General features: G+C 47.8%; 1 protein-coding gene across 12 annotated transcripts in view; it reads left to right on the top strand.

The window, feature by feature from the left end:
- Positions 1 to 27,613, top strand: part of n4bp3 (NEDD4 binding protein 3) — a 34,230-nt gene that overhangs the window by 5,455 nt on the left and 1,162 nt on the right. The window contains exons 2-6 of one of the 12 annotated variants that reach the window (XM_064326407.1): positions 22,001 to 22,459; positions 23,639 to 24,229; positions 24,982 to 25,224; positions 25,911 to 27,313; positions 27,553 to 27,569. In XM_064326407.1, coding sequence (XP_064182477.1) covers positions 22,034 to 22,459; positions 23,639 to 24,229; positions 24,982 to 25,224; positions 25,911 to 26,450 — 1,800 coding nt within the window. In that variant the 5' untranslated portion in view covers positions 22,001 to 22,033 and the 3' untranslated portion in view covers positions 26,451 to 27,313; positions 27,553 to 27,569. Of the gene's footprint in view, positions 1 to 6,128; positions 6,875 to 7,125; positions 8,149 to 9,404; positions 10,448 to 22,000; positions 22,460 to 23,638; positions 24,230 to 24,981; positions 25,225 to 25,910; positions 27,607 to 27,613 lie in introns of those variants that run through there. The other 11 variants (XM_064326408.1, XM_064326401.1, XM_064326404.1 and 8 more) reach the window with 11 other exon arrangements.

Raw genomic sequence — 27,613 nt, 5'->3', positions numbered from 1 at the left:
ATGATCGAGTGTGTTAGCGCACTGACTCACACACATCACTGACTGACTCTAAGCACGCTACACTGTGATTCCACAATGAACCTCTGGCATTTTAACCTCTCTGTCTTCTGAGGTAGTGGCAGGTCCTGCAGGGGAGTGTTCTCGCAGATGTACGATTTGCGAAAGTGTGAAAATGAACAGGCTTTGGCCCAGTTCAGTACAAATTCAGTTCTAGAAGTGGAGTGGAGCTCTGGGAAGTGGGCCAATTGCAAAGAAGTATCACCAGAACTCCAACACCACCCCCCCCCCCCAACTTCTCCCAGGTGTACAAGTGGGCCACTCCTTGCCCAGCCAGCCATGTCTCCAGCACCTTTAGTAGCCGAGTGGGGGGGGGGGGGGGTACGGGACGGGGCCCCCTCTTAGCCAGGTCTCACCAGCTGCTGTTGTGTGACCCCATTTAAGCAGGACGAGCCGAAGGCGGGGCTGGGGGCTGGGGGTGCGGGGGTTAATTGGCTGGAATCAGCAGGAGCCGCACTCTGCACTCTTCACTCTGCAGCCGCTGCTGTCACAGAGGCTTGGCCCCTGACCACAACCAATCAAAACACAAGCACCCTGCACTAATGGAGCTCTTCAGGGGGGCTCAGGGGACCCCCGTCCATTTGGAAGGGGGGTGTGGGAGTAAGAGGCCGTGTCTGCACGTAGACGGATGTTTTTGAAGGCACAACATTTTTCCTCCTGTTAGCCTCCTGTCCACAAGAAAGCAGCATTTTAGGTCACCAAGCTTTTCAAAGACGCTCTTCTTTTTCTGTAAACCGCACATCGTATGACCCACATATCCTATAAACCACACGCGGAGCATGTGCTTAATAGCTTTTTCAAAAATATCTGGCTACATGATCGATGAGGTCTAACCCCTATATTGTTTTTAAAAAAAAGTTTTTAAAATTATTTTTATATTATATGTAAATAACAGTAATACTATAGACTAATAGTGTGTCACCAGTGTCACCGGTATTGCCTCTACCTGCAGGTAGCAAGCCTGTCTGTCTGTGTTTGCCTGTTCCATGTATGGTACCGATATTGAAACACAGGATTGTGGGAATTCCTTGAGGGAGTAGTATGGTGTCCAGACAGAGCATTAGGAGTGGGTGGGGGGGGGGGGTATCTCAGTGCGTGGGAAGGGGGCGGGGCAGGGTGCACTGAAGCCTTTGTCTGCAAAGGCCACGCGCCCCGGAGACAGGCTGAAATAGTCTGCCAGCCATTGTTCCCCAGAACGCCAAAGAGCCTTTTACCGACGAGAGGGAAAGTCACGCCCCCCTCCCCAGGACACGGTGACATCAACAACACCCATAACAGACAGGTTCATGCACCTGCTTTGCCTGGGAAACACATCAGGTTGCAAAGTATGGGAATAACCAAAGTTGGTTCTGTGATGCTGTCTGCGTTCTGCAGTACACTGTAGGATCACACAGTGTTTACAGGGTGTAGCACTGCTGTAAAAATACAATGTGTGGCGAGTGTGGCATCACTACAGCGATGCAGTCGACTGCAGTCTGTGTAGTAGCGCGGTGAGTTTGTCCACGGTGTAAAACCCAGGGTGAACCTGTGTGCCTCGCACCCTTACCTGCTCCTCAGGTGTGTAATGAGCTCAGGCTGGGTTTGGTTGGGAGCTATTTTTGCCTTTTCGCTGGTAGCGTTCCGACTGTTGTGCAGGAAGTGCGGCTCTGATTTGAAGGGCTGTTGCATTGCGGTAAAGGAGGCTTGCCCTCCCACTGAGTGGCATGTCATTGGTGCTTTATATAGCCATGTGGCAGCATTCCAAATTTCCCAAAATAGCGCTGTTGGGAACAATATTCTGCGTTGCGCTCCTTCTCTTTATCACATTAATGATGCTGTGGCTTTTTGGGGGGGGGGGGGTAGTGGGGGTAGTGGGGAGGAACTTAATCCGACGCCTTCTCCTGACGGGGGTGGTCTCACTCACCCCTGACTCTCAAGGACCAGTCAGAAGGCCAGGGAGGTGACCCGCTTCTGAATTTAAGAGCAGTGATTGGCTTGTGTTTGAGGGTGAATATTCAGTTTTTTTATGGCTCCAAAGCCACAGTGCTGTTCTTCAAACGCTGTGAGTCACAGGTTAGGGGGCTGCAGCTTTTGATTGGTGGAATCCGAGTGTTGCAAGCAAAACCGTTATTCACGGTGGTATCAATCATTAAATGTTCCGTAAATACATAGATAAACAGTTAGTGTGGGTAATGGAAGTTCCCTTGCTCAGGGACTCAGTTTGACCCCACTGTGAGGCCACATAAAGCTGCCATTTTATACCAGCTTGTATTCTGCTGTGAAGAAGTGGGGCTTCTGATCAATACCATCAATAATCAATCACACACATCTTCCCATAGTCTGCAGTAGGCTTGAGTTCCTCTCTCTCTCTCTCTCTCTCTCTCCCCCATGCTCACTCGCAAGCTCACTCACATTCAGGTATGCTTTACTCACACTACCATAAAAATACATTTATTACCAAAGAAAGATATTTACTGCAACAGCACTGCCATTCATTAGCACTAATAAATTAAATACATGAAAAAACCAGGAAGAGGAAGGAGAGCAAACAGACTCAAACCCTGCTGTGGGCTAAGTGGTCTTCCTTTTGTTCCTGGGTCGGGAGTGTGCAGGCACATATCCAGTGGCTAGGCTGCTCTCCCTGTGGATTTGGGATTTTTTTTCCCAGTCTGGGAAGGCATTAAATCGAGGTATTAATATCACTTTTTTCATGCATGCTTTGTTTCTGTGGGCTAAAAGCAGGAAGTGCCTGTCTGCTTCTCCTGTAGTTCACTCATCTCGGGAAAAACAGGATATAACTGTATGTTTATACACCTGTAATTATATAGCTAGGCTGTGGTCACTAGGGGGTGTAGCCTACTTCAAGATCAAGGTTGAAATTTACCTTTAGGTATTTTTTCAATTTTACATTTCTGTTGAAGACTCAATTCATGTTTATTTTTGACCCATTAAGTGAAATTCTTGTTTATTTTAATGTACTTTATCTACCCTTGAGTCAATCTGTCAGGTGAGGACAGTTTACTTATACTCAATCACTCACATTCAGTCATTGAGAGGGAGAGGGAGGGGGCGGGGGAGAGAGAGAGAGAGAGCGCAGTGAAAGTGAAACCATTCTCTCGAAAGAGTGCTCTCTTGGGGCTGTAAGGCAAAACTATCTCTCTCTACCCCTTTCTGTCACACTCCCTCCTGCTTTCTCTCTCTCAATACGAAATGCTCTTCAGTGGTTGTTTCAGTGATTAGGTATTCCCATTTGGGAGAAAATGAAAAAAAAAAACGGTAACCTGTGCCTCACTGTAGAGTCCTGCCTTGTCAATGTCAGTGTCTGAATCCATCTCTGTATTGCCCCTGTGCATTATCGGGCTTCTGCTGTGAGCTCACTGTTTGTGTCCAGACACCTTCCGTGCTCCAACTGACCGGATTCTGCCCTCTGGCTCAGTTAGCTTGAATCACAAAAATCACAGATTCCAGTTGGAAACCCATGTATACACAATAATGATTCCTCAGAAGAACAACCTGAGCATTGGTTTATTAGCAAAGCACCCCTAGAAGTATGATGGACTTATTTCACATTAGAGTGTTAACCTGCTCAGGTTCATAATGCATCAGAGTTCATGCAGCAATGACCTGAGAACCCCTGGCTGGGGTGTATTTATTTAACCTTTATTTAACTAGGAAGTCTCATTTTATCCACACATTAATGCCCATAATTGTGGAAGATATTTTGGATGCCATATGTCCACATACTTTTGGCTATGTAGTGTACCTGGAAAAACAAAGGCAGGAGTTTACAATGTCAACAAGTTCAGGCAATGGCAATCACAATGAAATAGTTGGCAGCATGATACAGTCATCACAAGAATTTGCCTACGCAATATAGTACAGGTTGCAAAACTCATCATCGGTGAGCGCTGAGCATATTTTTGAAATTGGATAAGGTGGGAAATTTCTGTCTTAGTTTATGATTGAATTTGTTTCATTTGCATAGCATTTCGGTTCTAGCCCTGGGCAGTGAAATGTGTGGTATCTTTCCCCACCCTACCCTGTTGAGATCAGGCCGCTTGTGTTTGGTGACATTGCCCCGGGCTCGTACCGTACCTGTGACGTCTTGGCTAACATCTGAACCGCTCAGAACGCCTTTTCTGATATACGTCCCGGAGCTTAGGACAGCCGCCAGTTACTAAAATCAACCGCAACTACACCCTTAAGAAAATAAAAGAAAATAGGTAGGGAATAGGCATTCCTATAGATAGTTAAGCTTCCATATTTTGAAAAGGGCTCATACAAGGAACCCAAGTGTAGCACATCCAAATAATCAAATGAAAATCCTTTTTTTTTTTAACAGACTTCCTTATTTAAGTCTACCTTTCACTTTGCAGGATGTGCCTGACTTAGCTGTCCACATGCACACACGCACTATTTGTCCTCAGGGCAAAAGAGCGATTCTGTCGCACACCAGTGTCTTTGTCATCAGAGATTTTTGTTTCACAGAAATACACATGGGTTTTTTTTCTCAGGAGTTGAATTGCAGTCTCATTTTATTGGCACCCTCTCAGTGGGTTGTCCCTCAGCATTATTGTTCTCGGTCTGCTCCGTTTGTGGGAAACAACGAATCGTAAAAACACCTCCGCCTGATTTTCTCCCGTCTTCTTCGCAGGGAAGACTGTGAGAGGCGTTTGCCCAGATCAGGGATCAGGTCGAGACATGCCAGGACCCTGCATTCTCTCCCAACTAGATGGGACAACGGGAGAATTTGGGGAATTTATGTGTGACAGAGATCACCTTAGGGAAGCGAGGAAGACTTTGAGTCAGAATCATTTGTGCGGGCCGAAGGTTTCTGGGGTCACTGGAGACAGAAATTCCTTCTCTGGGGTCAGCGGCGAGGGGCTGTTTGTTCAGCATAGTTTCGCCTCCGCTCTGAAACTGTGCGTGTCATTAGGAAGAGGGGAGTGTGATCAAAGGTAAACACTGGTGAGTGTTTAAGGGCCAAGTGGGATTTACCCATCATGCCTTTGGTCTCAGTGTGAAGTCTGACTGGAAGGGCCCAGGAAACATTGACCAGAAGGCCCCCACGCATCTGTCATTGGGGGAAAGATGCTGGTGGTGGCTCTCGTTGGCTCCTCCTGTTTGATTGGCGGGGTTGCTTTGGTTTACAGTGGTCTGTGCGGATTAGTTTAGTTACCAACGGCAAGCTGTGGGAGAGCTGGCACAGGGCTGACAGCTATACAATGGCAGGGACTTTGGCACCCCCCCCCCCCCCCACCTCATGTTATTGGTGGCTGAGACATTAGTTGACAATATTCCTGCCTGCCACTACAGCCCATGACCCGGTCACATGGAGGGGGGTGCAGGTTATTGGAAAGTAAGCCGGCCTTTAATTCTGCTTGAGGGTTCCAGCTTCTCTTATGTAATTTAAGGAGAGGAGTGGTCCAGCAGCCAGTTGTGCAGGTTCCTCAGTCCTGAAGGCTGGAGAAACAGAAAGGCTGCACATTCACTTTACGCTGTTATGACATCTGAAGGCCAACCTGGCAACCAAAACCACTAAAGCTCATTTTCCCTTGTTTGAACAGGTTTACAGGTTTAGCTATGCAAAGCAATGTTCTTACTGCATATGACTGCATGTTTTGGATAGAAACGTGTTTAATTGGAAATTCTCAAACAGCCTTCATATTTGAAATACTTGCACGCCTAGGCTACTGTTAAAATTCAAACACAGTCATGCAGAAAAGAATGTTCTTTGTAATATTGGTAAAGATATGTTTCTTTTACAATTGTCAGTAATCTATGGTATGCTACCCCATCTCTGGCAGTTGTCCACATACAGTACCCCGGCCTGATTCTTGGGAACAGGAGAACCGGTCTGGCTGCAAGTGGAAGCCCTGCTATTTCAGAACCCTCGAAATAAATGTAGAAGAATGGTAACCAGACACCCATACCTCATGAAGATATGTTCATACAGTCCTCTGAGACTGCCCCCCCCCCCTCCCCCGAATACACAGCCACGCCCTCAGCCCTCACAGACATGCCCGCCCCCACAGCCACCCCCCAGATAAACACACACACCCCCCCCCCCCCACCACTAAGGTGTCAGTGCGGGTCCTGTGCTGTGCGGGTTTCTGTTCTTCGGGTTGTTAGTGCAGAATTACTGGGTTCATGGATTTCCATATATATGAAGTGATCAGAATCTGATGGTGCTGATGGAATCTTTCTGTTTGGGATTCAGAACTGCATCAGTTCACCTGTGCTGTAGCATGTGGCTGGAGTGAAGTTTAATTGGGCACTGGATGTTGTGAGCTGCACCAGGTGATCCCTACCTGCATTGAGGCCTTTGGGGACAGGTTCTGTATTTGGATAAGGGACGTACCTCAGATTTTGGCAGTGATATGAGCTCACGTGGCTTATTTGCAATTGAAATGTGCCTTGCTGTCTTCAGGATAGCCTTTGATCTGGAGCCGCAGATGAGGCTAGATTGCTTTGTTCATCCCTTCTCGATTTTCAGGAAGTGCACGTGCAAATATGGGCCCTGTTCTGTGTTTGTGTTGTAGTACCTGCTTTGTTCCTCTCCCTCCCTCCCTCTGTCTCTCTCTTTCTCTTCCTTCTCTCTGTCCCTCTGGCTCACACAGAACAGGGCGCTATTGTTTGGTATAGGCAGGCAGGCAGAGCGCGCTTTCCGTTGGAATTCTACGCCGGTGGGAGCTGATAGGGCCGGTAGGGTGCCTTGGCGACGTGTCTGGGATTCTTTTCAGACGTTTGAAACCGCACGGGTGTGAGGAGGAAGCAGCAGTGCGCTGCCTGTACCTGTGCAGGAGAGGAACGGTGCTGTGAAAGATTTATCCTGCAAGTAAGTGTGTGTCTCTGTGCTCCTCTATATAGCACGCTCTCCTACCTTCTTCTTCCTCTTTATCAGCTTCTCCCTCTCTCTCCCGCTTCTCCATCTCTCTCTCTTCCATTTGTCACTTTGACAAGGGGAAAACTTTTGATGAGGGAAAAAAAGTGACTGTATGGCATTAGCACTACAGATTGTAACTAGTGCCGCAGACTTGGTTATGAATGAATCGGTTATGCTTTACTGTTGATGAGGTTTCCCACCTTAACCTTAATCATTAGTTAATTACTGGTCTTTTATTGAATCATTGTTCAGTATTGGTATTTTCCATTTTATGATTGTGTGTTGTGTGTGTAAATGTGTCTGTGCTTTGGCTATAAGATTTATCTCTTGCCAATAAAGCTATTTGAATTTAAGAGAGGGATTGGCACGACTGAGGCAATGTGTTAAGCCCTGGCTGCAAGACTGTTGGCTCTGAAAATCTCCCAGGTGTGCTACTGTGGGCCAGTCGGTTGCGGATGGAGGTAGTAAGTGCCCGTCTCTCCTGATTCCGTGTGTGGAATACTGGTCGGAAGTTAGCAATGACCATTTAAACTCTTAACCAATCAATGAACTGGAGGTTGCATCTTTGGAAAAAGACCCTTAAGCTCTAAGCCAATCAGAGAGTCCGAGGGTACCGTGTGAGGACCATCTGAGCTTCTGTGTCCCACAACTGTGAGTCACGCACCTGGGCAGAAAAGGTGTAGGCTGCTTCACCTTTCAACAATTATTGTTCTCAAACTAAATCTAAACAATTTTGCACTGATTATGCATAGAGACTCGAACAGTAACACAATCTGATGGGTAGCCTCATTAAATGCACATAAAATGTCTGCCATTTAAGTGGTTCGAGCTTAATGCAGTAATCAGCGGCTCAACTTACGTTTCGCTGCTGCAGCCATTACACCTGCTGTTTGCCCAGTGTGAGGACTGGATGGGTTTGATCCAAAGCCTGGAGGGCCCCAGTGGCTGCAGGATTTCGGAGTGTTTCAGCCCTTGAGTGCTTAATATAAGTGAATTATTGGCTGAAGTCCACATGCTCGTTTCCAGGGCCTTAAACTGGCTGCTGATTGAAAAGGAGTAAAAAAAATTAATAAAAATACTGCAGACACTGCAGCACTACGAGAGTTTCAGATCTTTATGTAGGATTCTGAGGATTCCGAGAGAGGGAAAACCTGCTTCACTGCCTTCCAGGGTATTCAAGTATTTCTCCTTGGGTGGGCACACTCACTGGATTCAGTAGAGGACAGGTCAGGCCATTGTTCTCTGGTGTGTTTTCTAGGGGGAAATGATTGCTTAATTAGTTTGTTAGTTTTCACGTTGCTGGTTCGTTGCCCATACTTGGCAAGATTGGAGAGATTTTCAGAGGCAGACTGAGAGAATTGTATTGGGACAAAGGAGTGTGGTCAGGCAGAATCTTTATTTTTGCTTTATTTTTTATTTCCATTGTATGAGCTGTTTGACTTGTGCTACATCCGCTTTTCTTTGTTTGCTTGTGTCATCACATATCTTTATTTTATGGGTGTTTATTTTTTTTGGCTGATGGCTTTTATTTTGTATAATGCAGAAAGTGCTTTGGCCACCACTGAATGAAGTTAGTTTTAATTATTATATTATTAACTTTAATGATGCCTCTTGTGAGACTTTGATGAAATAAGGTGCTTTTTATGGCAAAAGAAAGCCCTTATTGACTCATGGGTGGAGTTGGAACAGGAGATCCTGAGAAATTACTGTGAGAACAGACCTATCATCTTGGCTCATTTAGCCTACCTGCAATCTTGGCTCATTTACCTGCAATACTCTCTTATAATGACTTTGGTGGGAAACTGTAAACCAGACCTGGGTCAAGTAATTATTGGAAATGCTTAAACCTTTCAAACATCAATTTCATTCTTTCATGTGACTGCATTGTAATATGTTTTGTTGAAATTGCTAGGGATGTGCAGTCTTTTACCCACATCTAAAGGGCTTTCAGTATTGTATTTATTTAAAGAACTTTGAATCATTTTGAAAAAGACTTGAAACAGGTCAGTTTGAAACTAGTTTTCAGAGTTAATGATCAGGTCAATTAGGCTAGCCAATTTGGTTATTCCTGTTTGTAAGGAGGTTAGTGAAAGCGTGTAGCTGCTGTGTTTGAGGGTATTTGTGAAGGTGTGCTGACGTGTACGCGCAGGTTGCAGGATTTATCGTAACTGGGCAGCGCGTCAAGCGATACTGGGTTCTGTTTATTATCGGTCTTGTTTTAGCGGTCCTTCTGGTTGGCTGCTAATTGCGCGCGCTGACGAGTATCGTTAGCACCAGCTGCCCACCTTCATGAGACGGTGGGAAAAGTAAAAAAATGGCATTCCCCTGTAACCTGTAACAGGAAGCCCTCAGATAAAGGTGAGCGCACCCCCCCCCCCACTCCCCCCACCACCCTGCCAAAGTCGCGGGAACGCTGATATCTCTCTTTCGCACCGGTTAGCTTGTCAGATGTGTGTGTTTATCTAAACACGGCGCTGATCTGGATCTCTGATCGCAGAACGCTGGCTCCACTGCGAGCTTCATCTGGAACAATGCGCCGCCAGTCTGTCACTGCGCTGGAATTCAGCGAGTTCCTGCTACGTCAGTACCTGCATTCAAGCACCAGAAACAGCCTACCTTTCAGGGGAAAAACACAACATGGCAGCTTTGCATCAAACGGGCATTCATAATTGAGTTCGGTAGGCGAGCTTAGTGTGATAGTCGCACCCTGCATCAAGCTCTGCTGGGAAATAGCCTACTCAGTGATCATTTATGCCAACCATGACTTCACCTGTCATTCTGTCGGTGCAGAATGTCAGACATCTCTTTTAGTTGTATTTGTCGAGTGTGCATATTCTGTTTGACGCACTGTCTGTCTGTGCTTTGATTGTAGAGCGTGTGCTGCCCGTCCTGCATTTTTAATGTGCAAAGTGTTTTTCACACTCTGTTCCTGCTCGTGCCGCATTGGTAGAGTGTTTGTCGTGCCTTTGACAGACAGTCCCACCTGTGCTGCACTAGTCGAGTGCGTGGCGTGTGTTTAACATGTTATCCCTGAGTGCTGCGCTGCCCGGCCCATTTTCCCACTGCTCAAAAGGTCATATTAATTATTCCCCAGGCAGAAATGTCAGGAATGTGATTGTTTACATATCACCACCCGCTCCCAAAAAGCATTCTCCTTTGCAAGTCAAGGTCCACTCAGACAGAACACTGTCGAAACGGTAATGGCACAAATAGAGGAGGCGGAACAGAACCAGAACAAGAGCGTATTTAAAAGGGCTTTAATTTCCATTCATCTGTTTCCTCGACATCTTTCGCGGATAAACGGATTCCTCCGACTTTGCGTTGGACGTGCTTTTGCCACGAGACAACATTACTGAAGGCGTTTTTTTTTTTTTACCTCTTATGTCAATCAAGACAAGTTGTGTGGTATTTTCTCCCGAGGGGTTAGTGGTGTGATGTCACCGAACTGGAAGTGTCGCTCCGCTGTGCCGCCGGCGTGACGTCCCTGTGCATGCGCTGATCTACGGCTCTTCGCACCGCGCACTGGTAAAGGCTGCGGCCGCACACTTCCTACAATTAATTCTGCAGAGTTATCGCTTGAGCCACTTAACATATTAGTTTCTGCGGGGCGACACAAGGCATTAAGTGATAGAATGCAGAAACTCGTGCCAAGATGGATATGAATGGGGTTACAGCCTATCCATCTTATTAATTATACTCTGACTGCCAAATTCTTGTGTGCAGGTATGGCTGCCTTGGTTATATAAGAGAGTTATGGGGGGGGGGGGGGCTTCTTGAAAAAACTGGTTTCTGTGTAGCGTGCAGTCATGGGATTAAGGGTTCTCAGATTACCTCACCCCTATCATCAGCAAGAAGATGGGGTGTAATTTTCTTCATATCCTGGTGAAAGGGCTCTCTGACTTTACTGGCTGGGGTAGGAGACCTTTAATGCACACTGAGGTTAAAGGCAACATTTGCTTGGCTCTGTATTGGTGGACATGCTTGATTGCTCCCGCATTGCCATGGATACAGGTGTGACTGGCGGTTCCCACAGTCCTCTGGTCCCAGTAGGGCTGCAGAGAGAGGCCACTGGCGGCTTCGGGGGTTGACTCTAAATACTATCTGGCCTTCATGCTGTATGTCAGGGCCTGATTTGCTGAAGTAAAGGAGTAGTAATGCGTATACTGTTTACAAATAAAAAGGCTTTATTTCTACTTATTGCAGGACAATGCTGCAATTCAGAGCTCTACAGTGCTCCCATTTAAGAAGCATTTGTTCCAGAAAATAGATGTGTGAACTGGAAAAATAATTTAGGAGTGCATCTGCTAATTGGGATGCATTAGTGTGCTCATAAATATTCCAACTTACTAATTAAAAAAAAAATTATTGCAGAGTCCTGCAGTTGGTTCAGATCCGTGAGCCAGCGATAATACAGTAGCTCCACCCATATTATAGTTCGTGAAGCCTCACTCTCATTGCTTTAGAGCTGAGATCTCAAACTGAGGTCCTGAAGGGCCACAGTATCTGTTGGTTTTCAGTGTGTTCCAGCTCTTACGTGCATAATTTAAGTCATTGATTGGACCAGAGTCCACTCGTCTTGTTTCCAAGGCCTAAGTCGGCTGCTGGCCGCAAACCAGAAAAACCTGCAGGCACTGCGGTCCTCCAGGACTGTTGTTTGAGGCTGTTGTAGAGTAATCTGCAACAGGGATATAAAATCTGAATATCTGTTGATGAGAGCAGACCATAAAGCTCTTCTAGCGCATTCTGCCACATTAAAAAATCTTTAATGTAAACAGCTGTTGCTGTAAAACTGGTGTGAGCTGTCTTATCACGGACCATCATTGTGACGTCTTACTGCATCAGACAATGGGCTTTCTTCCTATTAGACTTCAGGTTAGCATAATCTCTTCTGTTCTGATTGGTGTTCAGCAGAATCAGAGGCATTTTGTATTGTGAAGCCGGTATTTTGTCTTAAATATTTTTTTCCTTGTTAGTTGTGTCTGCAGTGTGTTTATGGCCAAAGAGGAGATTAAAATAGGTAAGGTCAGTGTGTGCTCTCCAGCTTGTGTGTTCTTGATCTGTTTGTCCTTCTAAGGTGTGTCCAAAGATAAACACTGTTTCTCCCTTAGCCTTAGTTTGTTGGTGAACAGAAAAAAATAACTTTTACTTTAAGTATTCTCCGAATTATTTCAAAGATTTTACATGTATTGGGTTCCCATGAATCCTGAAAAACCTGGAATTTTTTTGATGCAGTTTTCCAGTCGTGAAAAAGACACAAAACATGTCCTGGAAAACAATTAGTTTTCCTGGAAAATATTTTAGTGCAATGATAAAAACAAGTAACTTTAAAGGTTAAAGTCTGCAACTCCAATCACCCAACCCAGGGTCTTGGTCATGTAAAATGTTTGGGAAATGTCTTGGAAAATAAAGTTTTGAAAAGGTTGGAATGGAGCCCTGCTTTGAATATATACATGTTACAGAAGAATGATGCTTGCAGCAGATGCTTGGATGCTGCAGCCATGAAAGTGGGTTGAGGTTGTGTAATTTCACGGGTCCAAAAACAGAAAAACCCACACAGTGGAGCGTGTTTGAGTGTATGCGTGTACGCTATGTGGGCGCACGTGTGTGTGCATGTGCAGTTTTACGTGTGTGTGTGCGTGCGTGTGTGTGTGAACACGGCCATATGCAGGTAAAAGCCATAGCTGTACTGGAGGGCTGTCATGGTTGTGGGGGGCATGGTGTGTTTGTGCTCAGTAAATGAGTTTGGATGTTGGGTTTGGGTAAAAAAGCTTGGTTTCCTGTCTGCAGTCTCCTGTCCCCTTTCAAACCCTCGCTACTGCAGCTGGTGCCTGGGGGGGTACTCTGTCTGTTGTGAGGGGGTCTGAGTGCAGTCTGACAGTTTACGGGGGAAGCCCTGGGGGGTAGTCTGTCTGGTGTAGTGGAGAGAACCTGGGAGATGCAGTCTGCATGGTCTGTGGGGGGTGGGGTCACCCCCATACTCCACAGGAATCAATAAACAGCCAGACTGGCCTGCTAATTACTGAGGTATATGCAAGTGCTCACTAACAAAAGATAAAACATGCACCGCATCTTGGACTTGTTTCAGGTGTGTCTGCTGTTGCCATTCTCAGGTGAGCTTGCAGGTGTGACAGTGCTCTTTTCCCCCTGCACCAGAGACGAATCAGGGCCTGTGGTATTTATGAGATGAAAGCTTGGGTTGTCTGTTAATTGGCCCTTTGGAGCAGAATGTTAAAAAGGGAAAAAAGGACCCTTTAATTATGTCATAGACCCTTTACTTCATCAGCGCAGGTATGTGCCATTTATATGACTCATAAATCCCTGGCCCTTAGTCTGCTACCTGCAACATAGAAATTGCTACTCAGCATATAAGCATTGGCTGCCAAGGAACACAGTGTTTTTGCACAGATCAAAATAACATGTTGACATTTAGGAGCGCTTACTCGTTTGGGCCAGTGGAAGTGTTTTTGTGCAAGTGTGTGCGTGTGTGTGTGCGTGTGTGTGTGTGTGTGCTCCTCCCAGCATGCTCTGCTTCAGGCTTATTTACAGACAGGCAGATGTATGGTAGAATTACTCAGCAGTGTGGGGGCTGTAGAAGCCTTTTCCCCCCTGCTATAAATCAATTACAGCTTCATCAACAGGCCTGTTAGGCCAGGGCTGAGTTATTCATACTCCTGGGCCTTATGGCAGAGAGAAGATCAGGCCCCCGCGTCTGTAGTGTAGTTTCGGTGCCCGAGGGCAGAGTGGGGCACGTTCATTAGGCCCCCGCTGCCTGGCTATCGGCCTGTGTGGCAGTGTCTGCTGCCGACTGCTGTTTCGGTCCTGTGGCCTTTCTTTGGAGGGATCACAGCTTTCCTGATTTATGAAAGGACTACATCCCCCCCCCCCCCCCTTCTTACCCGTTTACTTTTTTCCTCTCCGGCTGGGCTCGTTCCCAGACTGCAGGTTCAAATCCCAGGTGGGGCACTTTAGCTGTATGCATAAGCAAAGGCACTTAACCTGAATTGCTTCAGCAAATATATGGCTGTATAAATGAGTGATATATTTTTAAAATGTCTGCTCTGGAATTCGGGCTGCTCAGCAGCTGAGTGCTCAGGGTGTGAAATGTGCTAAATTACAGTGGCTCTGCTTAGCAAATAATTAATGCAATAAAGCCTTTCTCCAATCTTAATTTTTACCTGCTTTCTCCCATCCACTAACATTAGAATGTATTTCAATGGGATTAATCTATTGCTTTAATTATCCACAGAGACAGAGTCTATAATTAATATAGAATTAAACAGCTAAACTATATGGGATGTAGGCCTAGTTTTTTTTAAGAATGTTCTACCATGTTCTAAGACAGTGGTTCCCAAACCCTGTTCCTAGAGATCTACCATCGTGCAGGTTTTCATTTCAACCCTAATTACGTACACCTGATTCTACTAATTAGCAGCTCAATGTAGATCTTTAGCTGTTGAATGAGGTGTTCTGTGTTAGGGTTGGAATGAAAACCTATAGGATGGTAGATGGTTGGGATCCACTGTTCCAAATAGCCTACCTCTATTAGGTACAACGTTTTAAGGTGTTTCAGGAGAGGGAACCCATCTCTTATTTTAGATTTTTGCTGCTTCTCTTCACTATAAAATAATAAATATTTAAAATGCCCGGTGGGTTTTCCGCTTGCGCATTTGGGTGTAGCAGTGTGGTAAGTGCATCACTGAGTGAGTGAAATTCACGGGCAGACTTGAGTGCAGTACTGCTAATGAACAAGTGCATCCTGGGCTGTGGAAATACCTGTCACTCAAAATGCACAAACCTGCTCTCTTCGTTATTGTATTATTAAAAGCGATTGACCTGTGCTTCCTGTTTACCTCATGCATGAAGGTGGGGTTTGATGTAGCAGGGTGTGGTGAGGTTCGGTGCATCGGCGTGCGGTGGCATTTGGTGTCACAGGATGATGTGGCGTTTGGTGTAGCAGGATGCGGTGGGTGGGGTTTGGTGTAGCGTGGCCTGGAGTGGCGTGTGTATTGGCGCTTGGGTCAGTTGAGGACTTGCGTCCCTCCTGTGTTGGCCTGCCTGTCATATTGAGCCGAGCTCTTCGTCAAAACGTGCTGAAGATGTGCAGTAAATGCACTGTACGTGCATAGGGGGAAAATGTGCCAGAAAGACTCATTAAAACACAAAAAACTGTGCTGCATATGTGCAATAAATGCAATTTAGGAGGAGAAAGTGCTGCAAATGCACTGTAAATCAATGTGCTGTAAATGCTCTGTAAATGAAGTGCAAGTATGCTGTAAATGTACTGTAAATTAGGAGTGGGTATGCTGCATGCATTGTAAATTAATGTGCTGTAAATGAATAGTAGTATGCTGTAAGTGCACTGTAAATTAAGAGTAAATGTGCTGTAAATCATGCTGAGAAAATGTGCAGTAATTAGATGCTGTAAATGTCAGTGGACAGTGAACACATCAGCAGTTTTCAGTACGCTGCAGTTTTGTGTGGAGTTGAAAATGGTGGCCCTCAGATTGGGGAGCACGGCTTTTACAGACATTGGTGTCCCTCCCAGGTTACCTGCCCGGGATTAGCCTGTCTCTCTCATCCTTTCATGTGCAGTTACCACCAGACTCGCAGCCAGAGACCAGGCTTGGCTTTTCGGCTTTTCGGAGAAGTGTCTTTGGAACAGTTTATAAGAGGTGCTCGTTGTGCTTCTGCTCAGGGTGTGGTTTCACAGCAGGTGTGAATCATGTGACCTCATATCTATCACGTCCAGCTCTTCTTTCTGCCTGAAACCTTTACTTTTTACATTTTTTAATATGTTTTACTCCTTGAAACAGTTGGGGGAAGCACTCTATTACAGCTGCCACTATTAAAGTGTAGAGCTGGAACCAGGCTGGCCCATTATACCCCTTTCCCACTGTAGAGTTGGAACCAGGCTGGCTCATTATACCCCTTTCATACAGTAGAGCTGGAACCAGGCTGGCCCATTATACCCCTTTCATACAGTAGAGCTGGAACCAGGCTGGCCCATTATACCCCTTTCATACAGTAGAGCTGGAACCAGACTGGCTTATTATACTGCTTTCCACTTGTGAAAAAATGTGATGCATTATTTACACACTCATACCACTGGATATTTACCGAAACAACAGACCCGCACCTGCACGTCTGAAAGCCCATTCCTGCGCCTCACTTCCTGCTGTTTCCTGGCTGGGTCAGGAGGCCAGGGACACAGCGTTTTAACCACAGGTCGGGCCCTGGAGCAGACCTCCCCTGCATAGCCCCAGAAGTGTGTGAGTGTGTGTGTGTGTGTAAGCATGTGTGTGGCTAAATCCTGCTAACATTTGTTGTCATGACTTCTCTTGATTCCTTCAGAGCAGCGTGGGTATTATAAAACCGAAGTGGGGCTGGGGAAGTGTGTGGAGTGGAGGGGGGAGGAGAAGGGAGTATGTGGTTGTTGGTTGTTTATAGTCAGGTGTCCAGTTACCTGATCACAGGGTAGATGTGCTTATTCCAGAAAGCACTCAGGGGGCATCTTTAGAGGTGTAATTTTATTGTCATGAGAACGAGTCAGAACTCATTTATGAAAGCATGACTGGAATGCAGAGGATCTCAATCTCTCCTCTCTCCATCTCTCCCTCTCTCTCTCTGCCCACTCCCTTTCTTTCTTCCTAACTCCCCCTCTACCGTCCATTCTCTCTCCCATTTTATCTTTCGTTGTCCCTTTTTTTTTCTCTCCCTCTCCTCTCCCCCACACGTGCTGGTAAGCCGTGTGCAGTGGTGACCTCATCTCCCGGAGTGTTGCATTGTGGGAGTTGAAAGTGGCTGGTATCTGGGGCTGGAGTGGGGCCTGTTGTGGGCGGTTGAGTGTGTAAAAACATGGAGAGAGGAAGTGCCGTTTCAGTACCTGAGAAGATGGCACCACTGGGAATCTGAGGCCCTGTCAAAAAATACTCTCAAGCAATGTCTTCCCTTCCTTCCTGAGTCATTTCACTGATCGGAAATAACTGCTGATTGACTTGGTGAGGCTTCTGCCATATTGCTTCAGCCTGTCCACACACTATAGATCAGGTGAATGAAAAAAGGAAGGATGGCAGGATGTCACTTTTAGAGTTTTTGGATGTGGCCTGAGATGGGTGTGTATGAACTCTGACCTCTGACCTGTGTGTGCAGCTGCAGGAATCTTTGTGTATGGCTTCACGCTGGAACGGGCTGGCCTGTCAGTTTGATAGAAAGCGTCGTGGTTGAGCAGCAGCGCGGGAACATTATGGCCGCGGTCAGGCGGCGCTGTGAAAACACGGCCCTTGCGGTCGACGGTGAGGCGACTGTGGGTGAGGGAGCGCCGCGGCTGCGGCTCAGCTGCATTGTGGGAACGCTGAGTTCCAGCTGCACTTCGGAATGACGGAGGAGTCATCAGCTCGGATGCTGAGGTGGAGGAGCTGGAGAGGCTGAGTCAGCGCTCGAGAGTGCTGAATACACGCATCACTGTTTACCCAGAACCCTCAGGCCACGCGTAGCAACCCCCCCGCTGTCATTAATGACCTCAAACACAGGAGGCGTCTGATTGGTCGGGATGCAGTCGTTCCATAAATCCCACGGCTCCAGTGGACAGGTGTGAAGGACAGGCAGGTGAACGTTGTCTACGTGCCCTGAAAGATGCAATTCTGGAACACGGAACAGAGCTAAACATCGCTCTGCCTCGACAAGGTCAAACATGTATTTGATATAGCTACTTTAGCTTTTTTGAGGCCAGTAAACTTTGAGAACTTGCAGATCCTGGAGAAATAACTTTCCTTGCCAACAAAAAAAGCACAATCTTATGAATGAGGACATTTGTTCTTAATATTGGTAAAAGAATAGTCTGGATGCTTCCGGGCTGATCTCTTTAGCCAGTATTTGTCTGGAGATATTGGCGGATGTCAACACCAATGCCTTGCTTGCACAATTACAAACTACAACCAAGTTTCCCAATTATAGGAAGAAGTAGAAGAGCATAGACATCAACTAATGTAAAATGTAACAAATTGTATATGTTTACTAAAATATTTCAATATGCTTTGTTATCAAGCAGAGGGTTTAAAGAGCTAATGAGTTCAAATAGCTTTACTTGTGAGCCTGTATATATATATATATATATATATAGTTAATGAATAAATAAATAAATAAGGGAGATTCCATTTACAATGATTAGGCTACTTTGTATGTGACATTTTCACTTCATTCATAGCATCAGTGGAGCATCAAATGCGCTGCCTCTGACACATGCATGTTGTGTCATACAGCAATATCAGCCACAACGTCAGCATCGGACAGATACCAAAATGTTTTTAGCTATTAGCCCCTCTCGATACGGCCCCAGTATTTTTTGTGCATGTATAAAAAAATCAGGGATCTGCAGGGATTTTACTGGTGTCCATAATGGCATCTCCGATGTTTATTTTACCTAAGTTTGCTTCAGTCACTGCTTCCAGCAGCAGATTTATAACTTTGTACCCCAGCCCCCCCCCCCGGGCAGCTGTCTGACGTGGTGTAATTCAGAGTAAACACAATCGATTGCGTCTGTCCTGCCAGCCCTTCAAACGGGATAAAAATGTTTGAAAATAATCTGTTTTTAGGAGATTAATAGCATAGTTAGAAGGAAAATGGCCTCCGTGTTTTGTCAGGACTGGGGTTTCTAAATAATGTTCTGGAAAGAATGGGACTGCATTCAGCACACAGCGCCACACAAGAGGGAATAAATAGGCCTAAAGCGTTTAGAAAACCTTGAAAACAAGAGGTCAATTGTCCTCAGGGGGCAGTTTAATATACCCATTCACTGTAGCCTTTGCTGTGACTGTATGCATGTGTTCAGTTTTTACATCCAATGAGAGCAATTGACAGAAAAGCACAGCCTTCAGGCATGAAGGATACACTGAATATATGCCTCTTTCTTCCTATATAAACACAAATACCATTATTTATAAAGTCAATTGATTGGTCTTTCACTGGATGTCAGGTTGAACATCAAACTAAAGCTTATGCTGGGCTTATTCGGCTGTGTGAAAGGTTTGTGTGGTTTTATGTTGTGGCTCAGTGTGGTTGTGTGCCAGTCCCCTTCTTTTCATGTGGGCAGGGATGTTTTCTCGGTGTGTCAGGGCGTTGGCTGAACAGAGAGGTCACTGCTTTGTTTTGAAAACACGAGAAGGGATCTGACCTAGCCTGTCTGAGCCTCTGGGTTTGAACTGGTTTCAGAACCGCTCCACAGTAGCCTGCTGGTTCTGCTGACTTTGGACTCGACCAAAACCTGTTCACACTGAGGAACACGGACCAGTCTGGGTCAGTCCAGAGTGACTGGTTCCTCCTGAGTGGTTCACCCCTTACTGCTAGTGTTTTTTTCCCATGCTGCACAATGCCTGGAAGCAAGTGTCAACAAACCTGCTTTCTCAGAGTGTGGGGGTTTAGCTTTCACTGGTCAGCCAGAAGAGCCTTATCTCCAACAAAGTAGCCCTTGTCTGCTTGTCTGCATGTTGTTTTCTTCGTGGAAACAACAGGTTTCCCATGTGAACGACAGGTGCGTTGAGTCTCATGCCCATGTTCTGGAGCTAGGCTCGCACAGGGCGGAGCCAGAGCCGACTGTTAGCTGCTGCTCTTGCTGTTTTGTTGCTCTACCTGCAGCTAGACCTGCAGGGCATGATGTCATAATGTATGATGTCATGTTGAGATTTTTCACAAAACTGGGCAGTAGTACAATGTAGCTGTCTGGTTCCAACTTTACAGTTAAAATGTATGCGCCAGGGCCTAGGGGTACAATGAGCCAGCCTGGTTCCAGGGGGAAGAAGGCTTTTAAAAGTGGAGCACCTAGTTCTGGTACCTACAGTAGTCAGAACTCAGTAGACTAAATAACTGGTTCACCTCATGTCAGTTGGTTACACTGTAGTGTTTGTGATCTCATCCTGATTTCCATATAGAGCGTGGATGAGTGTATTCTTAGGAATGTGTGCTCGTCTCATGTTTCCTTAGGCTACCCAGTTGTCAAGTAAGAATCATATTTCCCTGAAACAAAATGAATCTGCATACAGTGATGTGAGTAGACCCATGCAGCAGAAAGAATGCCTCCCCCATGTTCAAACCTTGATAAAACCTGACCTGTTGACAGTGGTGTTGAGTGAAAGGTTTTCCTTTGAACTGTCAGATGCTGCACAGATTAAGCTGCTCAGTGGGAGGTCTGCACTAGATTGGCATGAGTAGCTGTTGCCCCCGGAAGCCTTATGGTGAAATGATGGAGCTCCTTATAGGTGTGAGCTCAATAGTGTGGGTGGAGTCAGAGGGGAAGAGAGAGACTGAATGAGAGGGAGGGGGAGAGAAGTACTGAGAGGAGAGAGTTTCAGAAAAGGAGAAAGGGAGAGGAGAGGGGGTGTGAGTGAGAGAATAAGAAGAATTTGAAAAAAATATTATTTGAGATGGGGGATAAAAGGTCAAGTCTTCAGTTTCATTTTAATTGCTGTGCAAATAAAAATAAAAGCAGCGCTTTAGTAACAGAAGGGCAAAAAAGGGCGAGAGACAGAGGGTGGTTGGTATATTATCTGGACTCAAATGTGTGTGTGAAGGGAACAGACAGAAAGGATGCAAGTGACACATGAAGCAGAAAGAGGGTGTGTGTTTGTGTGTGTGTGTGTGTGTGTGGGGGGGGGGTATTGGGCACAGCATCCATCCTTACCCCCCCCCCCCCCCAGGTTTGTGCCATATCTCTGTGATCCTGGCAGAATAGGAACAGTGCGTGAGCTGATGGCTGAGTCTGCCCCCCTCCCAGTCTAAATCAAGCCAAAGTGTCCCAGTTAGCTTTCAGCGTGGGCCAGTTCTCTCCTCTCCCCCACAATCCCCCGACGGGTCCGCGGGACTGCGGCGCCCGTCCCTGCCGCTCCTCTCCAGCCGAGCGGGATTTACCGCCGGATCGCCAGAGCGCCGGTTACGCAACGCGCTTACGAACCGCCGGTCAGCGCGTCACCTAATCTCCCCCTGGCCCTCGCCGTCTGGGGGTCTGGCCAGGAGAGCAGGCGCGTCCGGGGGCCCGGCCAAAATTTCTCCCCCCCCCCCCCCTCGTTCCTGCCTCTCATTTACGTTTAGCAGCCTCTGCTTCCTGGAGCACTTAAAGAGGGCACAAGAAGGTTAGGCAAAGTAGGAAGGAAGGAGGCAACCGTATGTTATGGAAACTACATTAAAATAATAATTCATGGTTTTCAGTTAAGTGCCTTAACTGGCTCTTAGGGGTAGACATCTTTACAGAGCTGTGTTTGTGTGTGCATGCGTGTCTGTGTGTGTATGTGTGTTTGTGTGTGTAATGCAGGTACTGTGGAACACTTTTCATTTCTAACTGTCGTCTTTTAAATCCCTGTTAGAACATTTATTTTGTTTTAAGCGCCTTTGCAATAATCTCTTATTAGGTCGTTATCGTCTGGTCAGCACTGGCAGAACGCTGTCAAACCAGGTTCTTCTTCACCAGCACATCGTCCTCAGAGCCAGTGCTGATCGTGGCAGGGAAAGCTGTGTCGCAGTGTGGAAATGAAGCTCTTGTGATCGCCTGTTAATCAGGTCACCAGAGTGGAAAATAAAGGCAAAAATAGAGAGGAGGAATTAGAGTATAAATAAAAAGGAGGCTCAGACGGTGTCGCTGAGAAGGGGCAGATGGACCGAGGAAGGGAGAGATAGAGCAGTACAGGCTTGCAGCCTCACACCAGCCTTTAGCTGGTGTGAGGGTGCATAGGATACCGTTACTGGCCTGACCTATGACCCTTACTAGCCTGACCACTGACCTAAGAACTGCTCCCATCCGGAATGTGGGCTAATCACTGCCCTGAACTCGATTGCTGACCTTCAGACAATTACTGCCCTGAACGCTGACTGGTGCTGACCTACACACTGTTACCACCTTAAGGACTGACATTTTTTAAAATGAGTAACATTTTTTTTCTGCCAATGAGTGTGAAATGTTATTGCCCTTTGTTGCTATTTTCTGTTAAAAATAGAAACGTTTAATGTGAGTGTCAGCTAGTGTACACACTGACCCTGAGACATCACAGGTGGCCGGGGTTTATCCCTGATGATGTCATTTCCTCTCCTTCCCAGAATCCCCATTGGGCCCACTGTTCTGTGTGACTCATGGCCACAGCCACCCAGACTCTGCCTTTGTCCTGCACTCCCAGCCGGCGTTTCAGAGACCCCTACCCCGCCCAACCCCCGCCTCTCCTGTCCCACTGCACCATGGGAAGTGTAGGCAGTCTGGTGGAGAGGCCGGAGGTGAGCCCGGAGCGGCTGAAGAGCGGGCGGGCGGGGCCGCAGGCGGGCGCGCGGCAGCAGGACGGCCCGCTGAGGAAGGGCTTCACTCAGCGCGAGCTGCTCAACTACCTGAACATCGCCAAGAAGGAGCAGAAGCCCGGCGGGAAGCACATCATCTCCTCCATCTCCTCCATCAAGAGGGAGCACGGCCGCGAGGAGGAGAACGTCTACAGCAAGGTCTACCACAAGGACGCCCGCGAGCTCGACCTGGGAAAGAACTCCCTGCCCATCGGGGGCAAGTACGAGAAGGTACAGAACCGCACGGCGGCGCCTGGGTTCTCCTCTTCTCATTTCAGGGTTAGCTCAGCGCAGGATTGTAGCCTGCAGTATAACAGTAGCTTTTAGGTATGCAATTGCCTTCAGAATTTATTAGCTGCTGCTCTCAATAGAAAAAGACAAAAATTTGTGAAGCAAAACATTGCCTTACATTATATTGTGAGGCAAAACAAAACTACTTTCACTCGCATATCATGCTTCTATGCAAAAATAGTATACGCATAACCCCTGGGATATGAAACGATACGTAAAGAAAAGTTTCCTTAGGACTGCAGCCCAGCCTTTTTTCTTTAATAACATAAACAACGGGATCTATAAAAATGGATGTCTCTGCAGCCGGCTCCGCAGTTGTATGGAAATGCTGAAATGGGCCTATTTATTTGCGTCTCTGATTTATGGCTGCGGCATAATTGTTTCTCATATTCTGTACGGCTTAATGCGCAGATGAAATGGATCGTATTAACGGAGAAGAAGAGGAGCGTTGGTCTCAGTGGAGCAGTGTGCCATTTCTCACAAGGCCCCGTGATTTAATATTCAGAAATATTAATATTCCTCATGTTCCTCACGCTGCCAATATACTCTGCTGCATTGCCACTGTAACGGGACAGGATCTTCAGGCTAATTTTGTCTTTTATTCCCCTTAAAATATACTATGGACATCCTGTGGATTGTACGTACATTTTCTGCTGGAATAAGAAATGGCCGTGCTGTTCGTATAAGTCATTTATTTTTCTGTACTCTTCGGCCTGGAGTAATTGTTATTGTCCTTATGATGTGGTTTATTTATGTGTGAATTTTGCAGATCCTCACATTCAAAGCTTTAGAAATGACAGGACAGAACACAGCTGGCAAATGAGCAACAGCAATAGGCTATATCCTGAGGCGAACAATCATCTTTGCTAATTGGCATCCTCGGTAAAAACATACTGATCATAACTCGCGTTGTACTTGTACCTAAAGTATCTAAAGTATCTAAAGACTGGCACAAGTACAAGCTTCTAGTGCTACATCAGCTTGTGGGTTAGGGTGAAATAACCCACAATTACACAGTTATATTACACTTAATAAATGCAGTTTTTAGATATTGTCCTTATCTGCCAGTTCTTGATGGATAGATTTTTGTTTATTTTTTCTTTCCTTTTCTATCCAAAGTCTCGTTTCAGGCCCTCCGCCTTCAAGCCAGTCACCCCTAAGACCTTCAGCTCGGTGCAGAACCTCTACCCTTCCAAAAGTGAGGATCTGGACTCGGGTCTGTCCAACGGGCTGCAGGTGACCTTCGCCAAGGTGGCCTCCGCGGGGGTCTCCACCTCCTCCTCCTCCTCCTCGCCCTCGCGCCACGCCGCGGGGGGCGTGGCCAAAGCCCCGTTGGCAGCGGCGAGGGGGCTGAGCCAGGAGGACGAGAGCATGTCGGACTCGGGGCACAACTCCATGAACAGCCTGCCCCCGTACCGGCCCCCCTTCCGCCCCCACCTGGGCCAGATCAGCGCCTCCATGGGCCACATCGACCACATCGGCTCCCTGGACCGCGCCTCCGCCTCCACCGCCACCGAGGGCTCCTGCCCCGGCGGCATGCCGGCGCTGGGCCGCCTGCGGGTGTACGGCAGCGAGGCCCCGCCCCCTTACGAGCTGTCGCAGTCGCTGGAGGACGTGGTGCGGGACCTGGAGGACCGGCTCCTGGAGAAGGAGCACGAGCTGAAGCAGATGAGGAGGAACCTGGACGAGAGCGAGGGAGCCATCGCACAGGTGAGCAGTCAAAGAGCGGTCATACAGGTGAGCAGTCATAGAGCAGTCATACAGGAGAGCAGTCACAGAGCAGTCACGCAGGTGAGCAGTCACAGAGCGGTCGCACAGGTGAGCAGTCACAGAGCCATCACACAGGTGAGCAGTCATAGAGCGTCATACGGGAGCATCACAGACAGACGCAGGAGCAGTCACAGAGCGTCGAAGTAGCAGTCACAAGCCACCAGGAGCAGTCACAGAGCAGTCACGCAGGTGAGCAGTCACAGAGCGGTCGCACAGGTGAGCAGTCACAGAGCCATCACACAGGAGAGCAGTCACGAGCTGTCAGACAGGTGAGCAGTCACAGAGTTACCACACAGGAGAGCAGTCACAGAGGTCACACAGGTGAGCTATCACACAGAGCTGTGAGCTCTGGAATCCTCAGACAGATCGCCGAAGGAGAGTGACTGACTGGGTGATGTCATCAGTGTTTGTCCGTGCGTGTGACTGAGTGCTGCTGGGATTTCCTAAGGATTGGTCAGGACAATGAGCAGTGGAAACTCAACAGTGCTGAATGACTGCACTTGTTTACGGCTGGGCAGGTTGGACCAGGTGTTCAGGGGAACACAAAGCAGGTGCTTAATGCTCTGTTTCCTCTTTGGGTGGAGTGTTTGGAGTTCTAGAGAAGCCCTTTATAAATGGTAAGTTGAACGTTAACCCTGCTTCAACCTTCTCACCCGTTCTCTCTCTCCCTGCTCCCTTCCTGTCTTTCTCAGGTGTTTGAGGGGAAGCAGAGGCTGTGGGAGAAGGAGGTGGAGGAGCTGAGGAGGTTGTACGCGGCCAAGCTGCGCCAGGTATCCCAGCATGCCCAGCGGTCGACGCGCTCGCTGCAGCTGCAGCTGTACAAGGTCCAGCAGGAGCGCCGCCGTCTCCAGGACGACCTGGAGGCCCTGCAGAACCGTACCCCCGGAGGCCACGCGCAGGAACCGCACCCACAACTGGAGGAGACGCAGTGGGAGGTGGGGAGGAGGAGAAGAGGGGAGGTTTGGGGGTGGGGGGGTATTGATCAGGCCTAGAGTCTATGACAGGGTACTGGAGGGCTGTAGGGTCTGCTGGTTTTTTCCATCCTAAAATCAGCAACCAAAATTGGCTCCTAAGAGAACGGGTGAGGAGAGTTAAGTGTGTAATCAGCTGCCTCAACTGAGTAGCTATGAAAACCAGCCCATCCCTGTGTCCATCTCCAGGTCTAGGGCAACGGTTTTCAACCTTTTCTGATCCCAGGACCCCTACCCAGGCTCCAAAGCTCCCAGGAGACCCCCATCATGACTCTTCTAATTAGCAGCACAATGTAGATCTCTAGCTGTTGAATGGCGTGCTTTGTTAGGGTTGTATTGAAAACCTACAGGGCAGTAGATCTCTTAGTTACCACTGGTCTCGGGGGGTAAAGAGGCCCACGAAGGGGGGGCTGGGTGTAGTGATTAAATGTGATGTCATGTAATTTAATTTTGCAATTACTACACTCATCAGGAATAGTGTTTAATGCCATCCAAGGGTATTCAAAGGGTATTCAAAGCAGGGTCAATTCTCAGAGTTGAAGTTTCAGGCAATTTGAGTCAAGTTGCATTTGAACAGTTTGGTTTTCAGTCTGTGCTGGGGCAGTGCTGTAACTCCACCCCCGTGCTGTAACTCCGCCCTCTCCCTGCAGGTGTGCCAGAAGTCGGGCGAGATCTCCCTGCTGAAGCAGCAGGTGCGGGACGCCCAGGCCGAGGTGGCCCAGAAGCTGAGCGAGATCTTCCACCTGAAGACCCAGCTGCGCGAGGCCCGGGGCGAGGGGCGGGCCAAGGACGCTCAGATCCAGCTGCTGCAGCAGGCCCTGCAGGGGGAGGGGCCGGGGGGCGGGGCCGAGGCCAGGGGGACGGGGCCCGGGGGCGGGGCTGAGGAGCGCCTGAGGGCGGAGCTGCTGCTGGAGCGGCGGCAGAGCGAGGCACAGGCCTCCGCCTTCGAGGCGGAGCGACGCACCTGGCAGGCGGAGAAGGACAAGGTCATCCGCTACCAGAAGGAGCTGCAGGCCAGCTACCTGGATATGTTCCACAGGAACCAAGCCCTGGAGAGGGAGCTGGCCGAGCTGAGGGGCGGGGCCGAGGGCGGGGAAGGAGGCGGGGCCGGGGACGGGGAGGCGGAGGGAGGAGACAGACTGCCCCCAGGCCTGCCCTGGATTGATAGGATCGAGTCATCCGAAATCTGATTGTGACCTCACAAGGCACACCAGAGCCAACCAATCAGGACATAAGGCCACTGTATTCCTCTGTATCCCCCATCTCATGAAGAGACTACCCCCATTGATGTCTGCAGCCTTTTTTAGTTGAATAATGAATGCAGGACACTGTTGGTGTGGCTGTGTGCATGAAGGTTTGTCCTGGAGGCACATGCACAGTGCAGTGCACAGAACACATGGAAACTGGTGTCCACAGGTATGAACGGGAGGAGATGCACGGGGGATGAAGATGAATTTGGGCGAGTGAATGACCCCGCTCACTCTCTGGCTGGGCTCTCCAGTGATTCCTCTAACGAGCTGCCCAGCAGCATTAATCATCCGTTTATATTTTATGTTCTGAAGATTTAAAAAAATAAGCAAGGAGAAATGTAATTTTAAGCTAGCCTTAGTTATGTAAGTAAGGGCTGTATGATGTTCTTGTTATTTTGATCTGTGATTCACACATTTGAGACTCTCCCGAGGAACCCTCTGAAGCTCGTATTCACTGGGATTCTTTTCGGCCTATTAGATCCGAGTGAAATGTGTTTAGCGGCGTTGCTTTATTAAATAATATCTGGATGTTGTTCATGTTGTGTACCTGTGAAGCTCAGGCTCCAGATAATGCCACTGCTGGTCTGTAAGGAACTGCTGTGTGCTTCAGCTTTAAATTCTAAAAATACCTGCACTCACTCCTCTGCTCTCACCCTCTCATACCTCACCCTGTCATACCTGTTTCCTCTCATACCTCACCCTGTCATGTCTCTTTTAGAGGGAGCATGTAGGGGATATTGAGGGGACATGTGGAGGGATTGTAGAGTGATTCTGTAACGGTTATGCAGGGAGGGTATAGTGAGGTTGAGTGATGCAGGGAGGGTGTAGTGATTGAGTGATGCAGGGAGGGTGTAGGGTGTAGTGAGTGAGTGATGCAGGGAGGGTGTAGTGAGTGAGTGATGCAGGGAGGGTGTAGGGTGTAGTGAGTGAGTGATACAGGGAGGGTGTAGGGTGTAGTGAGTGAGTGATGCAGGGAGGGTGTAGTGAGTGAGTGATGCAGGGAGGGTGTAGTGATTGAGTGATGCAGGGAGGGTGTAGTGAGTGAGTGATGCAGGGAGGGTGTAGTGAGTGATTGAGAGATGCAGGGAGTGTGTAGGTGAGTG

Source organism: Anguilla rostrata, chromosome 3, assembly GCF_018555375.3.
Source record: "Anguilla rostrata isolate EN2019 chromosome 3, ASM1855537v3, whole genome shotgun sequence".
NCBI classification, from domain to species: domain Eukaryota; kingdom Metazoa; phylum Chordata; class Actinopteri; order Anguilliformes; family Anguillidae; genus Anguilla; species Anguilla rostrata.
This window is presented reverse-complemented; position numbering and strand designations above follow the sequence as displayed.